Source organism: Pyrus communis, chromosome 13 (assembly GCF_041283825.1).
Source record: "Pyrus communis isolate YQ-2024b chromosome 13, ASM4128382v1, whole genome shotgun sequence".
Taxonomy (NCBI): Eukaryota; Viridiplantae; Streptophyta; class Magnoliopsida; order Rosales; family Rosaceae; genus Pyrus; species Pyrus communis.
The window spans coordinates 15,482,902-15,497,447 of NC_142577.1; the positions used below are offsets into that span (position 1 = coordinate 15,482,902).

The 14,546-nt window shown below is 38.3% G+C and overlaps 4 protein-coding genes across 6 annotated transcripts; 1 reads left to right on the forward strand and 3 right to left on the reverse strand.

Moving 5' to 3' along the window:
• Positions 1–2,561: 2,561 nt before the first annotated feature.
• Positions 2,562–3,021, reverse strand: SMAP1 (small acidic protein 1). Its single transcript, XM_068477221.2, has one exon. The coding sequence runs from the start codon at positions 2,946–2,948 to the stop codon at positions 2,763–2,765; it is 186 nt and encodes a 61-aa protein (XP_068333322.2). The 5' UTR covers positions 2,949–3,021; the 3' UTR covers positions 2,562–2,762.
• Positions 3,022–3,244: 223 nt separating this feature from the next.
• LOC137736652 (uncharacterized) lies at positions 3,245–6,107 on the forward strand. Its single transcript, XM_068475886.2, has 2 exons — positions 3,245–3,643; positions 5,242–6,107. Exons 1-2 carry the CDS (start codon positions 3,290–3,292, stop codon positions 5,758–5,760), a joined length of 873 nt encoding a protein of 290 aa, XP_068331987.2. The 5' UTR covers positions 3,245–3,289; the 3' UTR covers positions 5,761–6,107.
• LOC137736651 (carboxyl-terminal-processing peptidase 2, chloroplastic) lies at positions 6,043–11,711 on the reverse strand. Of its 2 annotated transcripts, none has more exons than XM_068475884.2 (13): positions 11,487–11,711; positions 10,574–10,934; positions 10,328–10,477; positions 9,773–9,855; positions 9,369–9,577; positions 9,031–9,099; positions 8,500–8,618; positions 8,164–8,239; positions 8,004–8,045; positions 7,154–7,262; positions 6,647–6,744; positions 6,478–6,571; positions 6,043–6,401 (listed from the first exon to the last, which is right to left on the reverse strand). In XM_068475884.2, the coding sequence occupies exons 1-13, from the start codon at positions 11,598–11,600 to the stop codon at positions 6,282–6,284; spliced, it is 1,644 nt and encodes a 547-aa protein (XP_068331985.2). In that variant the 5' UTR covers positions 11,601–11,711; the 3' UTR covers positions 6,043–6,281. The 2 variants fall into 2 exon arrangements, with proteins under 2 accessions (XP_068331985.2, XP_088538563.1); XM_088682437.1 differs by having other exon boundaries at positions 6,647–6,753; positions 11,487–11,678.
• Positions 10,706–14,324, reverse strand: LOC137736653 (uncharacterized). 2 transcript variants are annotated; one of them, XR_015954707.1, is made up of 4 exons: positions 14,101–14,324; positions 13,631–13,678; positions 13,054–13,328; positions 10,706–10,845 (listed from the first exon to the last, which is right to left on the reverse strand). XR_015954707.1 is itself a non-coding variant. In XM_068475887.2 (3 exons), the coding sequence occupies exons 1-3, from the start codon at positions 14,144–14,146 to the stop codon at positions 13,105–13,107; spliced, it is 318 nt and encodes a 105-aa protein (XP_068331988.2). In that variant the 5' UTR covers positions 14,147–14,279; the 3' UTR covers positions 12,962–13,104. The 2 variants fall into 2 exon arrangements, 1 of the variants encoding a protein (XP_068331988.2); XM_068475887.2 differs by lacking the exon at positions 10,706–10,845 and having other exon boundaries at positions 12,962–13,328; positions 14,101–14,279.
• Between the last annotated feature and the right edge of the window lie 222 nt (positions 14,325–14,546).

A 14,546-nucleotide genomic window follows, 5' to 3' on the forward strand; every position in this document is an offset into this window, starting at 1 on the left:
CAACTACAGAGAGAGAGAGAGAGAGAGAGAGAGAGAGAGAGAGAGAGAGAGAGAGAGAAGCAAGGTGTCCTTTACTTTAATGTCTGCAAACTTCTACACTCGTGTGCAACAGGAAGCAACTTATGGTTGCTAAGGGGTTTTCACGATCGATCGACCGGCAACTGTACGCTGGTTGAGGGGTTGCATTGTGCCGTTTGGTTGATAGGAAATTGAACGGAAATAATTTATGCATGTATTGGGATTTTGATTAACTGTTGCTGCATTCGATTATCTGTTGAGGTGACCCATTAAACTAACGGATCGGGTTCAACCCAAACCAAATCTAATAAACTCGACCCGTTTACAAACCTACCCATAATGATAATAGTGTGAATGGAGGATACTGAGTCACAAATAATTCTAGTGTGGTAATGATGAATTTCTGATGATGTTCTTGTAATGTTAGGTTTTGTGGCTACATTCGAGAAAGCATAAAAGAAAGAAGAAAATATTACTTGTAATGATGAATTTCTGATTAATATAAGGTTTTGTGGCTATGTTTTAAACTTGGAATTTAGAATTTCATCTGATTGCTTAGCTACTACAATTGCATTACTATTTTGTGTATTTGAGTTCATGATTGTGCTTGCTAACACTTCAAATTTATTGTCAATGGATCTCCTTTGATTCAAAACATTTATGTTTCGTGTGCATTATTTCATTTTATGTTATAAGATTCAACTAATAAATCCTAAGAAATCCACCAAAGAAATCCATACAAATCTATAATAGAAATTCATATAAATATGTCAAAATCCATATAGAATTGAGAATCTTTTAAAATCTGTCACTTAAAAAAATCTATTAAAATCCCGTGAAATCCAAATTGACTACACCCCCTAAAATCCTAATAAATCTTCGACATTCTCCCTATACCTAGATTTAAATATATTCTTTAAACTCTCAATCGACTACCCTTAGATTTGGGTGTATTCTTCAAAATCCTCTTAAATCCTAATTTGATTACATCATGATTTCAGAATATTTTAAAATCCTCTTTTAAAACTCTAATCGACTACATCCAGATTTTAAAGTCTATTAAAATCCTATCAAATCCTAAATTGACTACACCCCTCTTAATTATAATTTTTTTTAGTATGACAACATATTTACACTAAAGGGTGTGCTATTAAGCTAAATATCACAATCTATTAGCCATAACAATTTGATAGCAAACTCGTCATCCGCATAAGGCAAAACATAAACCTTTTCTATAAATCATAATTATACGCATAAACTCTCGACCAAAAAAAATTGTGTAAAACAAGTGCCATTCAATTATGAATTGTTTTCATAAAACATAATTACATGAATGGAATTTTATTTTATTTTTTTCATTCAAAACTCTTTAGACATACAAGATTAGACTGCAATCAACTCTTGATGGATAAATACAAATAAAAATCAGAAAGTAGGACATAAGGGACACTAGCAAAAATTATATGCATGGATTAACTACAGTTAGTTTCGTAATCACGGGGTTCATTCGTAGCGGGAGGTAAGGCTACACCAGGATTAATACCGTGAGTGAAAAACCAACTCTATGTAACCACCATGGGGTGGCCAAACTTCCTGTGGTTAGGGACGAATTCCAGGCTCGTATTCCACATGGCACGTCTTGGGTTCGATTCTTGCCGGTTATAACAGAGACCACCCTAACTCGAGCACCTACACTATACTCCAAACCACCACCCTAACTCAAGCACCTACACTATATTCCAAACCACTGTAATTCAAGCCTCTCCACTCTACGGTCTTTACCCAGACCACACCGTAACTCAAGCACCTCCACTCTATGGTCTTTTACCCCAGAACACACCATAACGCAAGCACCTGCATTGTACGGTCTCTACCCCATACCACACCGTAACTCAAGCACCTTCACTCTATCTCCTCATCTCAAGGTTCCAGCTAGATACGCTTCAAAAATGCAAAAATGATAACCAAGATGCTAACTGGTTTCAACCTCAAATCATAAGCACCTAGAATTTGACATGGAGCAATAACCTAGAAAAAGAGCACGAGGAGTGGCAATTAGACAACGGCAGAACCCCATGAATATACCGAAACAGACCCACCCGGATCAAATGCATATATGCAAGAGATTGAACGGATGGCACCCTGTCACCATAGACAAAACGTACATTTAACACCGCTGCAAAGTAAAACCATAATTCCACATGACTTCTTCATACAAAGCAAGAATTAACATGGAAACATAACATTCCAAATGCTACGTATCACTGAATCGTTCCCATCAAATCAACGGAAACCTACACAACTCCTACTTTTCCTATTCCTCACAATTCCAAACAACCAAAAAAATGGTAAATACTAAACAGCATACACCATATGCAAAGGCCCCAATAACGGAAAGAAAACTAACAAACTCTAAACAGATAATTCATATCAACAGACATAATCAACCGATTACTTTCGGGCATGGACTGATTTATCAGCAAATCACACAGAGATTAACAATACAAGAAAACCCATCAATCATTCCACAGAACAATCACAGGTTGCAAAAACACATACTAAAATCCATATCTATAAATTTCCAATTTTTCAAAATAACCATCCAACCATTAATATTGCAAATCCCCTCTTCGCCCAATCAAATTCTAAACCCTAAATCCTCAAATTCCAAACCATAGAAAACAGAGAAAATCAGATCAAACTATTACATGGCTACGACGGAGAAGACGACCTGGCTTGCAGGTTCAGTTGATGTCGTTGTCATCGAAATCGTCCTGGAAGGAGTTGAAGAAATCGGAGTCGGCCAGCTTGCTCTCGCTCATGACGCCCTCGCCGAACGCCTCGAGTGTGTCGACGTCATCGACGTCCATGGCCATGGTGGAGCCCTGATCGTCCATGTCGCTGAAGAAGTCCATCGCCGTCGGCCTCATCACTCCGAATTGTCTCTGTCTCGCGGAGGGTATTGGTATTGAGCGACTCACGTTTTGGCACTCTATCTCTGCAGGCGTGCTCGCCTTTTGGTTTTATCGACGACATGTCGTTTTTTACTTCAGCTTTCGTAGAAATTAGTAGTTGACGCGGTCCGGTTTGGACTCGACCATGTACAGAGTATATCATCACTGGGCCGACTCGTAGCCTCTTTTGGGTCATCAACGAACTGGGCCTAAATATCAAATTGGGCCCAAAAACTTTTGGAAATTGTAATAAAGTCGGAGAGTTTTAAGCGGAGAATAGATAACGAGAACGTGGCAGATGGAAGATCGCACTGCACATGGAGAGCGGTGTCCTCCCTCTCACTGCACAGCCTCATCCATGGCGGCCCAGATATTCCTTCCACTTCATCTTTCAAAATCCACTTCCTAATTCCCACTTGAGTCGCTCCTACGCTCCTAGCTACCGTCGCTGGGACTCCAATGTCGAAACCATTCGTTCCCAAAGATTCGGTTTTAATTTCAGAGAAGAAGACGCCGGCGATGACGAAGAAGAAGAAGAAGAAGATTACGAGTACAGTAGAAGTAAAGGGAAGAATAAAAGAAGGTGGTGGTCGGACGAGTCGTCGGAGATGGAGGAGGAAAGCTCCGGTGGAATCTTGGAGGATGCCATTGATAGTTTCTGGATATTGAAGGTACTAACTTTCACTTCATTTTTGGTTATTTTTATCAAGTTTGGATTTGGGAATGCTTCAATTTTGGAGAGCATACATTTTATTCGAGCGATATTCTAATTAGTCTAATCTAAACTGTGGATAAGGGATTTGAACTTGAATTCATAAGGGGAGGACGCTGCTCTAGCCAACTTATCGATGCACAGCTCTGTCTTTTTTTTTTTTTTTTTTTTTATCTTTTCTTTTCTTTTCGGAGAGCTTACTTTAGTTGTTCTTACCCGTACCCAAGTAATAGAATGCATCGATATTTATAGCTAGGTTTTGTTTTGATAGATGGCTTCGCTTGCATTCGAAACAACTGTGAAGACAACGAAATAGATATTGAATGTCTGTTGTTTTGCTATCTTTCGGTACAATTGGCGTCTTTGATTGTGTTGTATCAAGAGTTTACAAGTTAACCGATGCCATTTAATAATGTAATTTGCTTTGAGATCAAGTTATCGTCTTAATCTTACAGCGGTAATGAATCGAGAATTGGAAAGTGATGAAGTCCGTTATCATCGCTTGTGCTCTTTCACTGTCAAGAGTTTACTGTTATGTTAGTTAAGCTATCCTGTTTTCGCTGCCTTTTAGTATTTGCAAAGTTCCGCAACTGACATTTTGACAACTTACATAGCATTATGCAGTAACAAAATTACTGACCAAATTTAAACATAGGTCGGAACTTCTATTTGAAACAACCTAATAGAGTATTCCTTCCTTTCGTTCTTTCTTTCTTTTTTCTGTTTTCAAAAATCTCTCCCCACTTATTCTGTTAGCTTACTGATTAGGCTCATGTAGTATATCTCTGTAAATATGTAAGCCTCCTTTGGAGTTTTAAGGTCGGTGTGTTTCATGAGTTTAATAAATAAAACTGGAAGAGAGCTGATGCTAAACACAATGTGGTTGAAGGCACTCCACTGGTAAAGCAACCAATGAAAGGCGGCATGATGGGGCATTATCTCAACTAAGGGAAGACGCGTGAAGGTAGGAGACAATGTTTGGAGTGCCTTAGTTTGAGTTAGCATATCATCAATGTGTAAAGTTAAAAAACACGCAATGTGTTCTCTTAGCACTGAACGGCTGTAGTAATCAGCTCTATCTGTTAATGAATATCTTTGATTAGCGGTATTATGGATTGGCTGATTGATACGGTAACTTGATTGCGAATCAAGAATGGGCAAACTACTTGAATAACTTGTGCCTAGTGCATATTTTTAAGACATATTATTGTTAGAGTTCGTGCTCTGAAGATAAATATTTTCTGTCGCCTGATTGAGGGACATCCCAAGCTTAGGTTTATAAATATACATATTCTGCCTCATTCCTTACTTCACATCTGTTTTTCACATGATGTATTTGTTGAATCAGATATCTGATATCATCAGATACCTGAATACATAAGCATTTTGATAAAGTGATTCACGGAAAAAAAAAAAAAAAAAAACAAGAATCAAATTTGAACATCGTAATGCCAAGATCGAGATACAAACGTTGGATCTAATTTTTCATATTATGGTTGTGCTGGTTGGTTTCTATTGCAGAATTTGTCATAGGTGTATTTTCTTTTGTTGGTGCAGGTGTTCAAATCCTATGGATGGGCATTTCCAGCTATTATTGCATCTTTGCTGCTGTCCACGGGTCCGAAAGCTTTCCTCATGGCGTTAGCACTCCCCCTTGGTCAGTCAGCATTTTCACTGTTATTTGAGAAGTTGTGGGGACGGACATGGAGTAGGCCGAAACGCAAGTCCAGGACAAGGAGGAGAAGGAAACCTTTTGCCAGCAGTTTTGGTAATGCTAAAACAGGTGACAAAGAAAGACATGTTGAAGACCAGGAAACTAGTGACAGAAGTATGGGTTATCAATCTTGGGTAGTCGGAAATGATGCTTCAGCTGATGATAGTGGTCGGGAGGCATCAAGTTTAGGTGGATGGGATGATCTTGAAAGAATGGAATCTGCACGGAGGCAATCTCGAAGAAAGCCAATGGGGAAGGGTAAGTTGAGTCGGAGAGAACGAAATAGCGACACGCCGCTGCTGTTAAGATTGTTGATTGCTGTTTTCCCATTTTTGGGTACATGGACAAAGATGTTTTGGTGAATAGAGAATGTAAACCAAAAGTCTTAAGCCCGGAGCAAGACCTTGATTATTTTCCTGCAGCTTAGATCAGGCACTACGACATTCTTTGCGCCGGCTCTTGCACGCCTTAGGATCCAGAATAATATCGGTTGAGGGTAAGATCAGGGATCAAATTTCAGCCAGAGCCAATTTTGTATACGCCTGACTTGGATGCCGGCGTTCCCACAAGTTTTATTTCACACGCCATTGTACATAGCATATATTCCAAATATAGTTTCACAGTACATTTGACATTTCATTGCATACAGTGGAATCTGGTATTTATCTTATAAGGAATTTGGTTGAATACAGAAATATTCTTATGGTAATGGCACAAATAATTCTCATTCACATCGTAAACTTCTGTAATCGAATACCATTAATCAAGCGTTGCCATTTGTTTACAAAATCAAACGAAACCTTGAAAGAATGTGAAACTACGCCTGTAAAAAATCGTCGCTTTCCTGTATTGTAAACAATGCTAATGTACACGATAACTACCGTCATGTTGCAAATAGCTCAACCTTGTTGCAAGCAGATGCAGGGTCCTGGAGGCAGTTACAAAAGGCCTCCTCATCTTTGGGGAATGAAGTTGGCAGGGGATGGTCTGGAATCACACCAACCTATAGAAACCAGAATCAAGTTAATCGAGAGCAACGTGAACAAAGTAAATGGGGAGAAAGAGAGAACGCATCAGACCTTATCAATGTCTGTGTGAGCAGGTGTCCCATAACGAGCGACTGTAACAACAAAGCCAGAGCCATCGGATAGCTCAAAAACTGACTGAATCTTGCTGCATAGAGGGATGGACGGCTTATGTCAGGAATGTACAATTTTATTCATGGGAATTGAGCAGAAGCAAGATTACCCCTTCCCAAATGTGGGTTCTCCAAACAACACAGCACGTTTATTGTCTTTCAATGCCCCAGCTAAGATTTCACTTGCGCTAGCAGTTCCCTTGTTCACCTGAAGAACCTCAGACGATACACATACCAAATCTCACCAAGCAATTCTTCAAAGGTAATGTTTCATAGTACGCACATGAACACACACTAAATACAAAAAACAGAAGGGGTACAACAGCGTATCCTAATGTTTAAATCAACCAATTTGCAAGAACGTCACATTCTAAAGCAATAAAATACTGATTCCAACCATAGAAGGGTTCCTTTTTAATAAGACAAAATATCAGAAACGAAAAACTGATTCCACTATCAAACAGCATAGAGATTAGAGACGGGCCGGAGCTGGAGAACCGAAAGTCTAAATGATGACAACCCTGCACTATTAATAATAGCATATGCAAATGTTTGCATAAGCATCAAGGAATATCATTGACCAAATCTACTTAATCATATTATAAATTAACATGTACCAGCACAACCAGGGGTTCTGAAGTTGCCACTGCTTGGCTTCCATCGGTGTCATATATATCTCGAACACCACGACTATCACAAATATATACAATCACACCTTTGTCCAACCTGAAAGAAAAGCATCTAATCATGAATTTACACAATTTGGATCTGATATAAGGGAGTGCAAATTAATATTTGAAAGACAAACAATGATTTCTAAATTTGTTAGAAAGTTGAATTTTAAGAATTTGTGCTGCATAAATTGGATCAAACATAATGGCTTCAAACATGAATCGTGAAAGACCATTCAAGGCTTCAAGCAGCATGATTGCAATCTAGTAATCCAGTAGCTTTTGGTGGATTGTCTTTCTAAACCTTGTTGGGTTGAAGGAGAAACTGGAAAGAAGCATCTTTCTTTTTCTTAGGAATAAGTTCACAAAGTATCAAAATATTTATTGCATGGCTATGACTAAGTGCAAACATTAGTTATCTCAGTTCCATAAAAAGTTGTTCAGAAAACCCAAACAAGTAAGTCCACCTGAGCTTTTTTTTTTTTTTTTTTTTTTTTTTTTGAACAAACAATATTATCTACAATAAGGGGAGGGGATTGGGCTTAGCCTCACAATGGGCTAGCAATATTGTGGTTCAAATTCGCCTTTGGCGAGAATTGAACCTAAGACCTCTCACTTACAAGTGAAGAGGAATACCACCATACTGCAGTACTAAGTGGCCAGCTGGGCTAAGTTAAATATGCACCAAAAATTTTGTTTATTCCACCGTCCCAAAAATAATACCAAATTGACTCGTTAAGTAAAAAACAAAAATTATAAAAAGTTAAATTTCCCACAGCTCTCCAGGGCAACTTACCAAATCTTAGCAATCTCAATTCCTTCTGGGAAAAGACCACCACTGCACCAAATTTAAGCAAATATTAAGCTTTCAGAAAGCCTTCCAAAAGGACAAATTTTACTAGAGCCTTGTCGAAAGATAATGTTAAACTAGACCCACGTTGATATATAATGATTACCTATTGTCTCGAAGATCCAACACAAAGGCATTAACATTATTACTCCTTAAGGTATTAATTGCTTCCTTGACAGCACCTGCATGGGATGCAAAGTTCTTAGACCAAATTGCAGAGATTGACGAGCTCGCTCCAAACAAGGTCAAACAATTGAAGTACTGAACAAGATGATGAAGCATTGAGTAAATAAAGTTTTAGACAGAATGAGCAATGTTTTCTTCAAAATCAAGCGCAAGTGAACAGATTTTCTTTCTCAGTGGGAGTGGACTTAAGAAGATCAAAACACCATACCATCCTACATAAACTTATATCAGTTCGGTAACTACTAGATCTCCTTACCAGATGCATTTTGATTGAACGTTGATAGTTTGATATAGCCAATCCTAGGGGAATCCTTTCCGGAAGCAGGGACCGCACATAGTCTTGACTTTACAGGATTCAGTGAAACTTTCTCCCGCCTAGAATACAGCAAGAAGGCATTTAAATAAATTTAAAAATGGAAAAAAAAGGCTTTAGATTGAGTAAAAATAAAATCACAATTAAGCCCACTCCTAAGTGCTAATCCCCCACTTTAACAGTAGCTCAAGGGTCCAAGCAAATGGGATGACTTCTGGTTAAACACTGAGCTCAATTGCCAGCCATCAAATAAAATGAGAACTTAAACCAAAAGCATTCTTATATTTTTAAGTTTCACTAATTATCAAATGCATTCCATGACGAAGTTAAAACCAACATATTATCAAATCAATAATCTCCAAACACTTTTGGGCAAACAACATTATTATCCCCCAAAAAAAAAAAAGAACGAATAATTCCTTAGACAATGATATTACAATATTTCAGCACGGATGAATGAAGAATTGAACCTACATTAAATCCAGGTGCTTTATTTCAGGTCCACTACGAACTGTTAGTTTAACTGTACTTCCTTCAGCTCCCCTGTAACAATTAGGAAAAACAAGATATAAATGAAAATAAATAAAAATTTAGTGGGGAAAAACAAGTCATGATTCTGAAAACCTTGTTTCAATTACAAGTAACCAGACCCACACACAAATTCAAAGGACCCAAGGTAAAGAGCTTCTCCAGATTTTTAAATGATATGACTTCCATCTACAAATTTTGTGAGTAATCCCCATTAAATCCTAGTACTTGATGGATAGCTGCTATAATGACAGGTTAAGTGGCAGGAAGTGTAAGAAACTCACTGTAGCCGCTCTGCAGCATCATATATGCCCATTGTTTCTGTACTTGTATCATCAATAGCCAGAATAACATCCCCAGACAAGATGCCAGCTCTGTTTGCTGGACCTCCTGGGGAAGCTGAAATAACAACAAGACCAGCAGCTGATCCATCAAGTTTTGTAGGGTAGCCAATTGACAGCCCTACGCCTGTAAGAGCACCTTGAGTTCCAGACTGCCTTTGAAGAAGATATTAACAGATTTCAGGAACAAGAACTATATTCAAGTCAAACTGAAGAAATGTTTCTTAAGATAATGAGTGATTTGTAGAGTGAGTTTGATGTAGTTTCTAATGGTGCATTTCATTCTTATTCAGGCTAAAATGAACTACACTAATACACTAAAAGTATAAGAAGAAATATCATTGTACCCGTAGACTATTGAACTTTTCAGGCTCCAGAAACCGAGTGAAAGGATCCTCCAATGTGGCAAGCATCTTCTTAATTGCCATATCTGATTGCAAATAGAACATTAGGATTTTAAGAGGTAGAAACTGGAAACTGGAAAGATAAGTATAGTATTTTCAGTTAAATGAAGTGATCCAGCTGGCACAAAGCTTTGCTCATTTTTATACAAAACCCAGCTACAGCTTAGTAAAATAATGGTTTGTCAAGTGAATGGAGCCTTTGGCATGGTAGGATCAGTAAATCTTGAAAATTTTCAAGCTGGAAAATGAAACGATAAGTAGTAAACAAAAGTGAGAGTGGACTTTAGGTGATTCAAAGTCTCAAACAGCGGAAAAACCAATTATCAAGTCAAATAAGGTATCATATACAAAAGTGTATTGTATAAAACAATTCACTAAGTCCAATGAACCACCGTCGAGGTGTACTTCAAAAGGACAGTCTTGGTATTTCAAGCTGCTTTTACTACAGTAAATTTTCCCAACAATACAAGATTACTGACTGTAGGAAGGATATCATACATGTCTCTTCTCTTGTGTTCATTGGTTCATTGCCCAATGCATTTTCTCTGTACCGAAACCAACTTTGTCCATTAAAACTTTTGTCAACATATGCACGGTCAATCATCTTCCATGCCTCTAAGAAGATACGATTCTCTTCTGTGAGAGCCCCTGGGCAAGTCAATAAAACAACAGATTAAAGTAAATCTCTTAACATTGCACGACTTTGGGTTGTCATTACTCCATTACCGCATAACGTAAACTTACAGGATGGAGTACTGCTAACAGAAAGAGAAGCTGACATGACAACCATCAGTCCAGCAACGAAAACAAAAACATGCCGTCTAATTTTTTCTGAACATTTTAGCACTTCATGGAGACTGCCAGCATATTTCTTCAGTTGAAGTTTTTTCCTGACCTTACTATAATTTGCTGAAAACAAACCACCCTGACAAACAAAACTCCGACTGAGCCTCAACACCGGTGGAATCAAGAAACTGTGCTTAAAGTCCCCATCAGTGTTACCATAATTTATCGGCCTCTTAAGTGACGTAGTCATTATACACATTAAGGGAGACTTTGCTCGAGCTTCTACAATCCTTACTGGAAGATACTTCCATTGCAGCACCTGCAAAGAGTCCGGTTAAAAAGTGTAATTATGGGAGTCCCCATTACAAACAGATAACGCCCGGCATACATTATAGAGCGGTATCTTTCAGGAGCCACAAGGCCTCTTTAGTATCAATTTCCAACATTAAAACTCAGGAAAGTTACAATATATAACTAAACTACCAGAATGGATATAATAAGCACCAACATGTCCTAAGAAAAATAATTAGAAACGATCAGCTAGTCGTATATTTTCCTTCGTAAAATGATTTAAAGACTTAGGACAACTATAATTAGGTGTTTACACAAAACAAGTTGCAATAGAAAAGCAAGACATCTTCTTGGAGCACCTACCAAGTAATTTAAACTCATCTAACGGCAATCAATACATTGATTAGAACGTAATTTCGCAAAAGATGAAACCCGAAAAGCTTTAAAATTTTATGATTAAAACGTAATTCTGCAACTATATTGTTCTCTAATTCCATAATTGTGGATTATGCCCAGAGAAAGAGAGCTAAAATGAGGCATGAATTAGATAGAAATCGATGAGATAGAGGGGAAGGGGTACCTGAGGCGGAGGAGTGGCGGCCATGGAGACAGAGCTACGGTGGTTCTTGTAGAAGCTGGAGAGTAGGAAATGAGGGGATGAAGATGCAGTTGCAGAGCTAGCGAGGACCTCCATGAATGGAGAGTCCGCACCCGTGGAGCTCTTCCTTTCCCTCTGAGAACGTTATCCAATGGGAAGTTTCATTCGAAGCAAAAGATATCATTCCAAAGCCAAATTAAAAAATTTATCCCACCAACTTCCCATTTTACCCTCAAATTAAAGTTGTGCATCAGGCACCTGTGGAATTGCATTACGATTTAGTGGTATTTCTCTTCACTTATAAGTAAGAGGTTTTAGGTTCGATTCTAACCAAAAACGAATTTGAACTACATTATTGCTAGTCTATTGTAAGGCTTAACCCACTTCCCTCCCCCTTAAAAATAAATAAATAAATAATCATGTGCCCATGTGGAATTGCGTGAAGAGGTAATTGAAGAATTGGACATCCAAAGACCAAAATTTTTGAGAGACACGGTGGTGACCCGCGAATCGATGGCGGCAGGTGAGGGGGTGCCGTTGTCGACAACAAAACTCCGCCGAACCTAACTCAATTCAGGTGACACTTTCTCCGACATTATCGTCAAAGGGCACCATCATCATCGTGAACTAAGCCAAGCACACAACTATCATCGTTATGGTCATTGTGTCTTACCAACACGAGTTTTTAGAGATGCGTACTTGATGATTCATTATTAACAAATTATAATGTATTTAATCTTAAGCGTATCTAAGAGGATGAATTGAGCCTAAGGAGGATAGATGATATTCCATTAGTGGCATGGAATCGTTGTAGGTTTCGTAGGAGAGAGTGAGAGATTAATTGATTGGGATGAACATACAAGATGTTATTTAAATCAGTACATATAATGGAGCGAGAGCTGAGATGAAACTCACATCCCTGTATAACCGTTTCCACGGAAGAACCACCTCAATATCTTCTTTTTTTTTGGTCAAACAATAAATTTTGTTAAATTAGATGTTAGATTAGCCGAACCCACACCATCATGCAAATGCTCAACTCCTTTCTACTACTATGGTAAAGGGCCATTTGCGAGGAACCACCTCAATATCGACACCAAAAGATAGATGTCGTAGCTACTCTTAGACTCGACATTGAGTTTGAAATTACCTATTCTGAAACCCGTCCCCCTTCGACTTTTGGTGTTGTGCTCATCTTGCTGGTTATTTTTGCTTTCAACCCAACCCTAAATCCTAGACCGAAAGAATTTTCTGGTAACCTGAACCGGTTATGGCAAGTATGGCTTCATCCCAAGCAAGGGAGAGGCATCTGTATCATACAAAACCAAATTTTATGGCAAATCCTTCAAGACATGAACCTACAGATTCGTCCTTATAAAACCACCTGCTCCAATTCTCCCACACTGAACAAAGACTAGATATGTCAAATTCTGAATTTCCAACATTACAATCAGAATATTCCGTGAGACAACACTTCAGGGAAAGAAAGAAAATTAAAAGTAGAATGACGGCTTACAACAACTCGTCGAGGTTAGCTACTTAAATCAGCTTCTTCGGAACAGTCCCTGCTTAGTCAGGCATTCAGTTCTAAGACGAGTCTTCAGTTCCCGGCCCATTGCTGAAACCTAGGCATACACACCTCTCTATTAAAGGATGGTGAAGCAGCAGCTGCTGCAGTCTCAGTTGATCTTCTCATCCTCGAAAGAGCCTCTGCACGCAGCCTTTCTAATTCTTCCAGCTCCCTCTCTCTTTGCCTCTGCCTTTCAGTAATCTCGCCTAATTTTGCCCTCCATTCAGCTGCTTCTCTCCTTAGTCTCTCCTCTTCTGCATGGTTCACCACGGCAATATACGATGCACGTCAAAAGATGACAACAAAAAGTATATCAAGTACAAAGGGTCGAGAAACAAAATCAACTTGATCAGCGACGCAAATTCATAGTCCGACAACAGAACCAATTATGATGGCAAACTACATTGAATTTTCCCTTAACTAAAGTACTAAAGTTTCAAAGATCAGAAACTACCATCTGAATGAAAACAAAACTGATTCCATAACCCTCCCAAACAAGATGGTCCAAAACTGAGAAGAAGCTTGACATACTAAAACTGTTTGTAACGAAACATACCTTCTTCACGCAGCCGGGTTTCGAGCTTTCTCTTCCTCATGCAGATTTCTGAGCAAAAATCGCAGCATTTATCATTATTGTTAAGAAATATTTTTTAGTTACATTCATCGTTTTTTAAAACTATATATTAGTTTCAAATTAAATACCAATCAACCCCTAAACTCTCTGGAACCACTAATTATCCAAAGCAATTTTCAGATTTGCAAATTAATTTGGCCCATTGTAGCAAGATCATGTTTTCTGCACAATTTTAGCTAAACATCAACCAAATATCCTAAACCTCGAACAAGCCTTACTTAATTACTGATTTTTTTTTCTAATTGTAAAATATTTAAAAAATTGACGGGCAAAATTACAACAGAGACAAGATTAAGAGACTGAAATCTTCAAAATTAGAGATACAAACTTCTAAATATAAATAATTAACGTTAAAACCTAGATAACAAGCCAAAAATTAACAATGCACTTACCTTCCACTCGCTCCAACCCACTTTCCGAATCTGCAAAATCTGCCATGTCTGAGTCAAAGATTGAACCACCACGAAGCTCCGGTGAAGCGATAATTGCAACTACCTGATTGCGCAGGCCACTGCGCAAAATCCGCACAAATCAATTTCAAATTTCGCGGCAGATGGTGGCGCGCGGAGAGAGAGAGAGAAAATTTAGGGTTTTAACTTCTTTACGCGCGAAAAAATAAAAGAAACCAAGAAGGCTAGCGGCAGATTTAGGAAAGCTAGTCAACGGAAAGGACCAAAAAAAATTAAAAAAAAAACAAAAAAGAAGGGAAGGTAGTATTGGGCTGGGCTTTCGTGTGAACGGCTCAAATTTATTATGCAATTTGAACCTATCAACAACATGGCAACGCCAAGGTACTAATTAATATTTTCGTTTTCAGATTTCATAATTAAAAAATAAA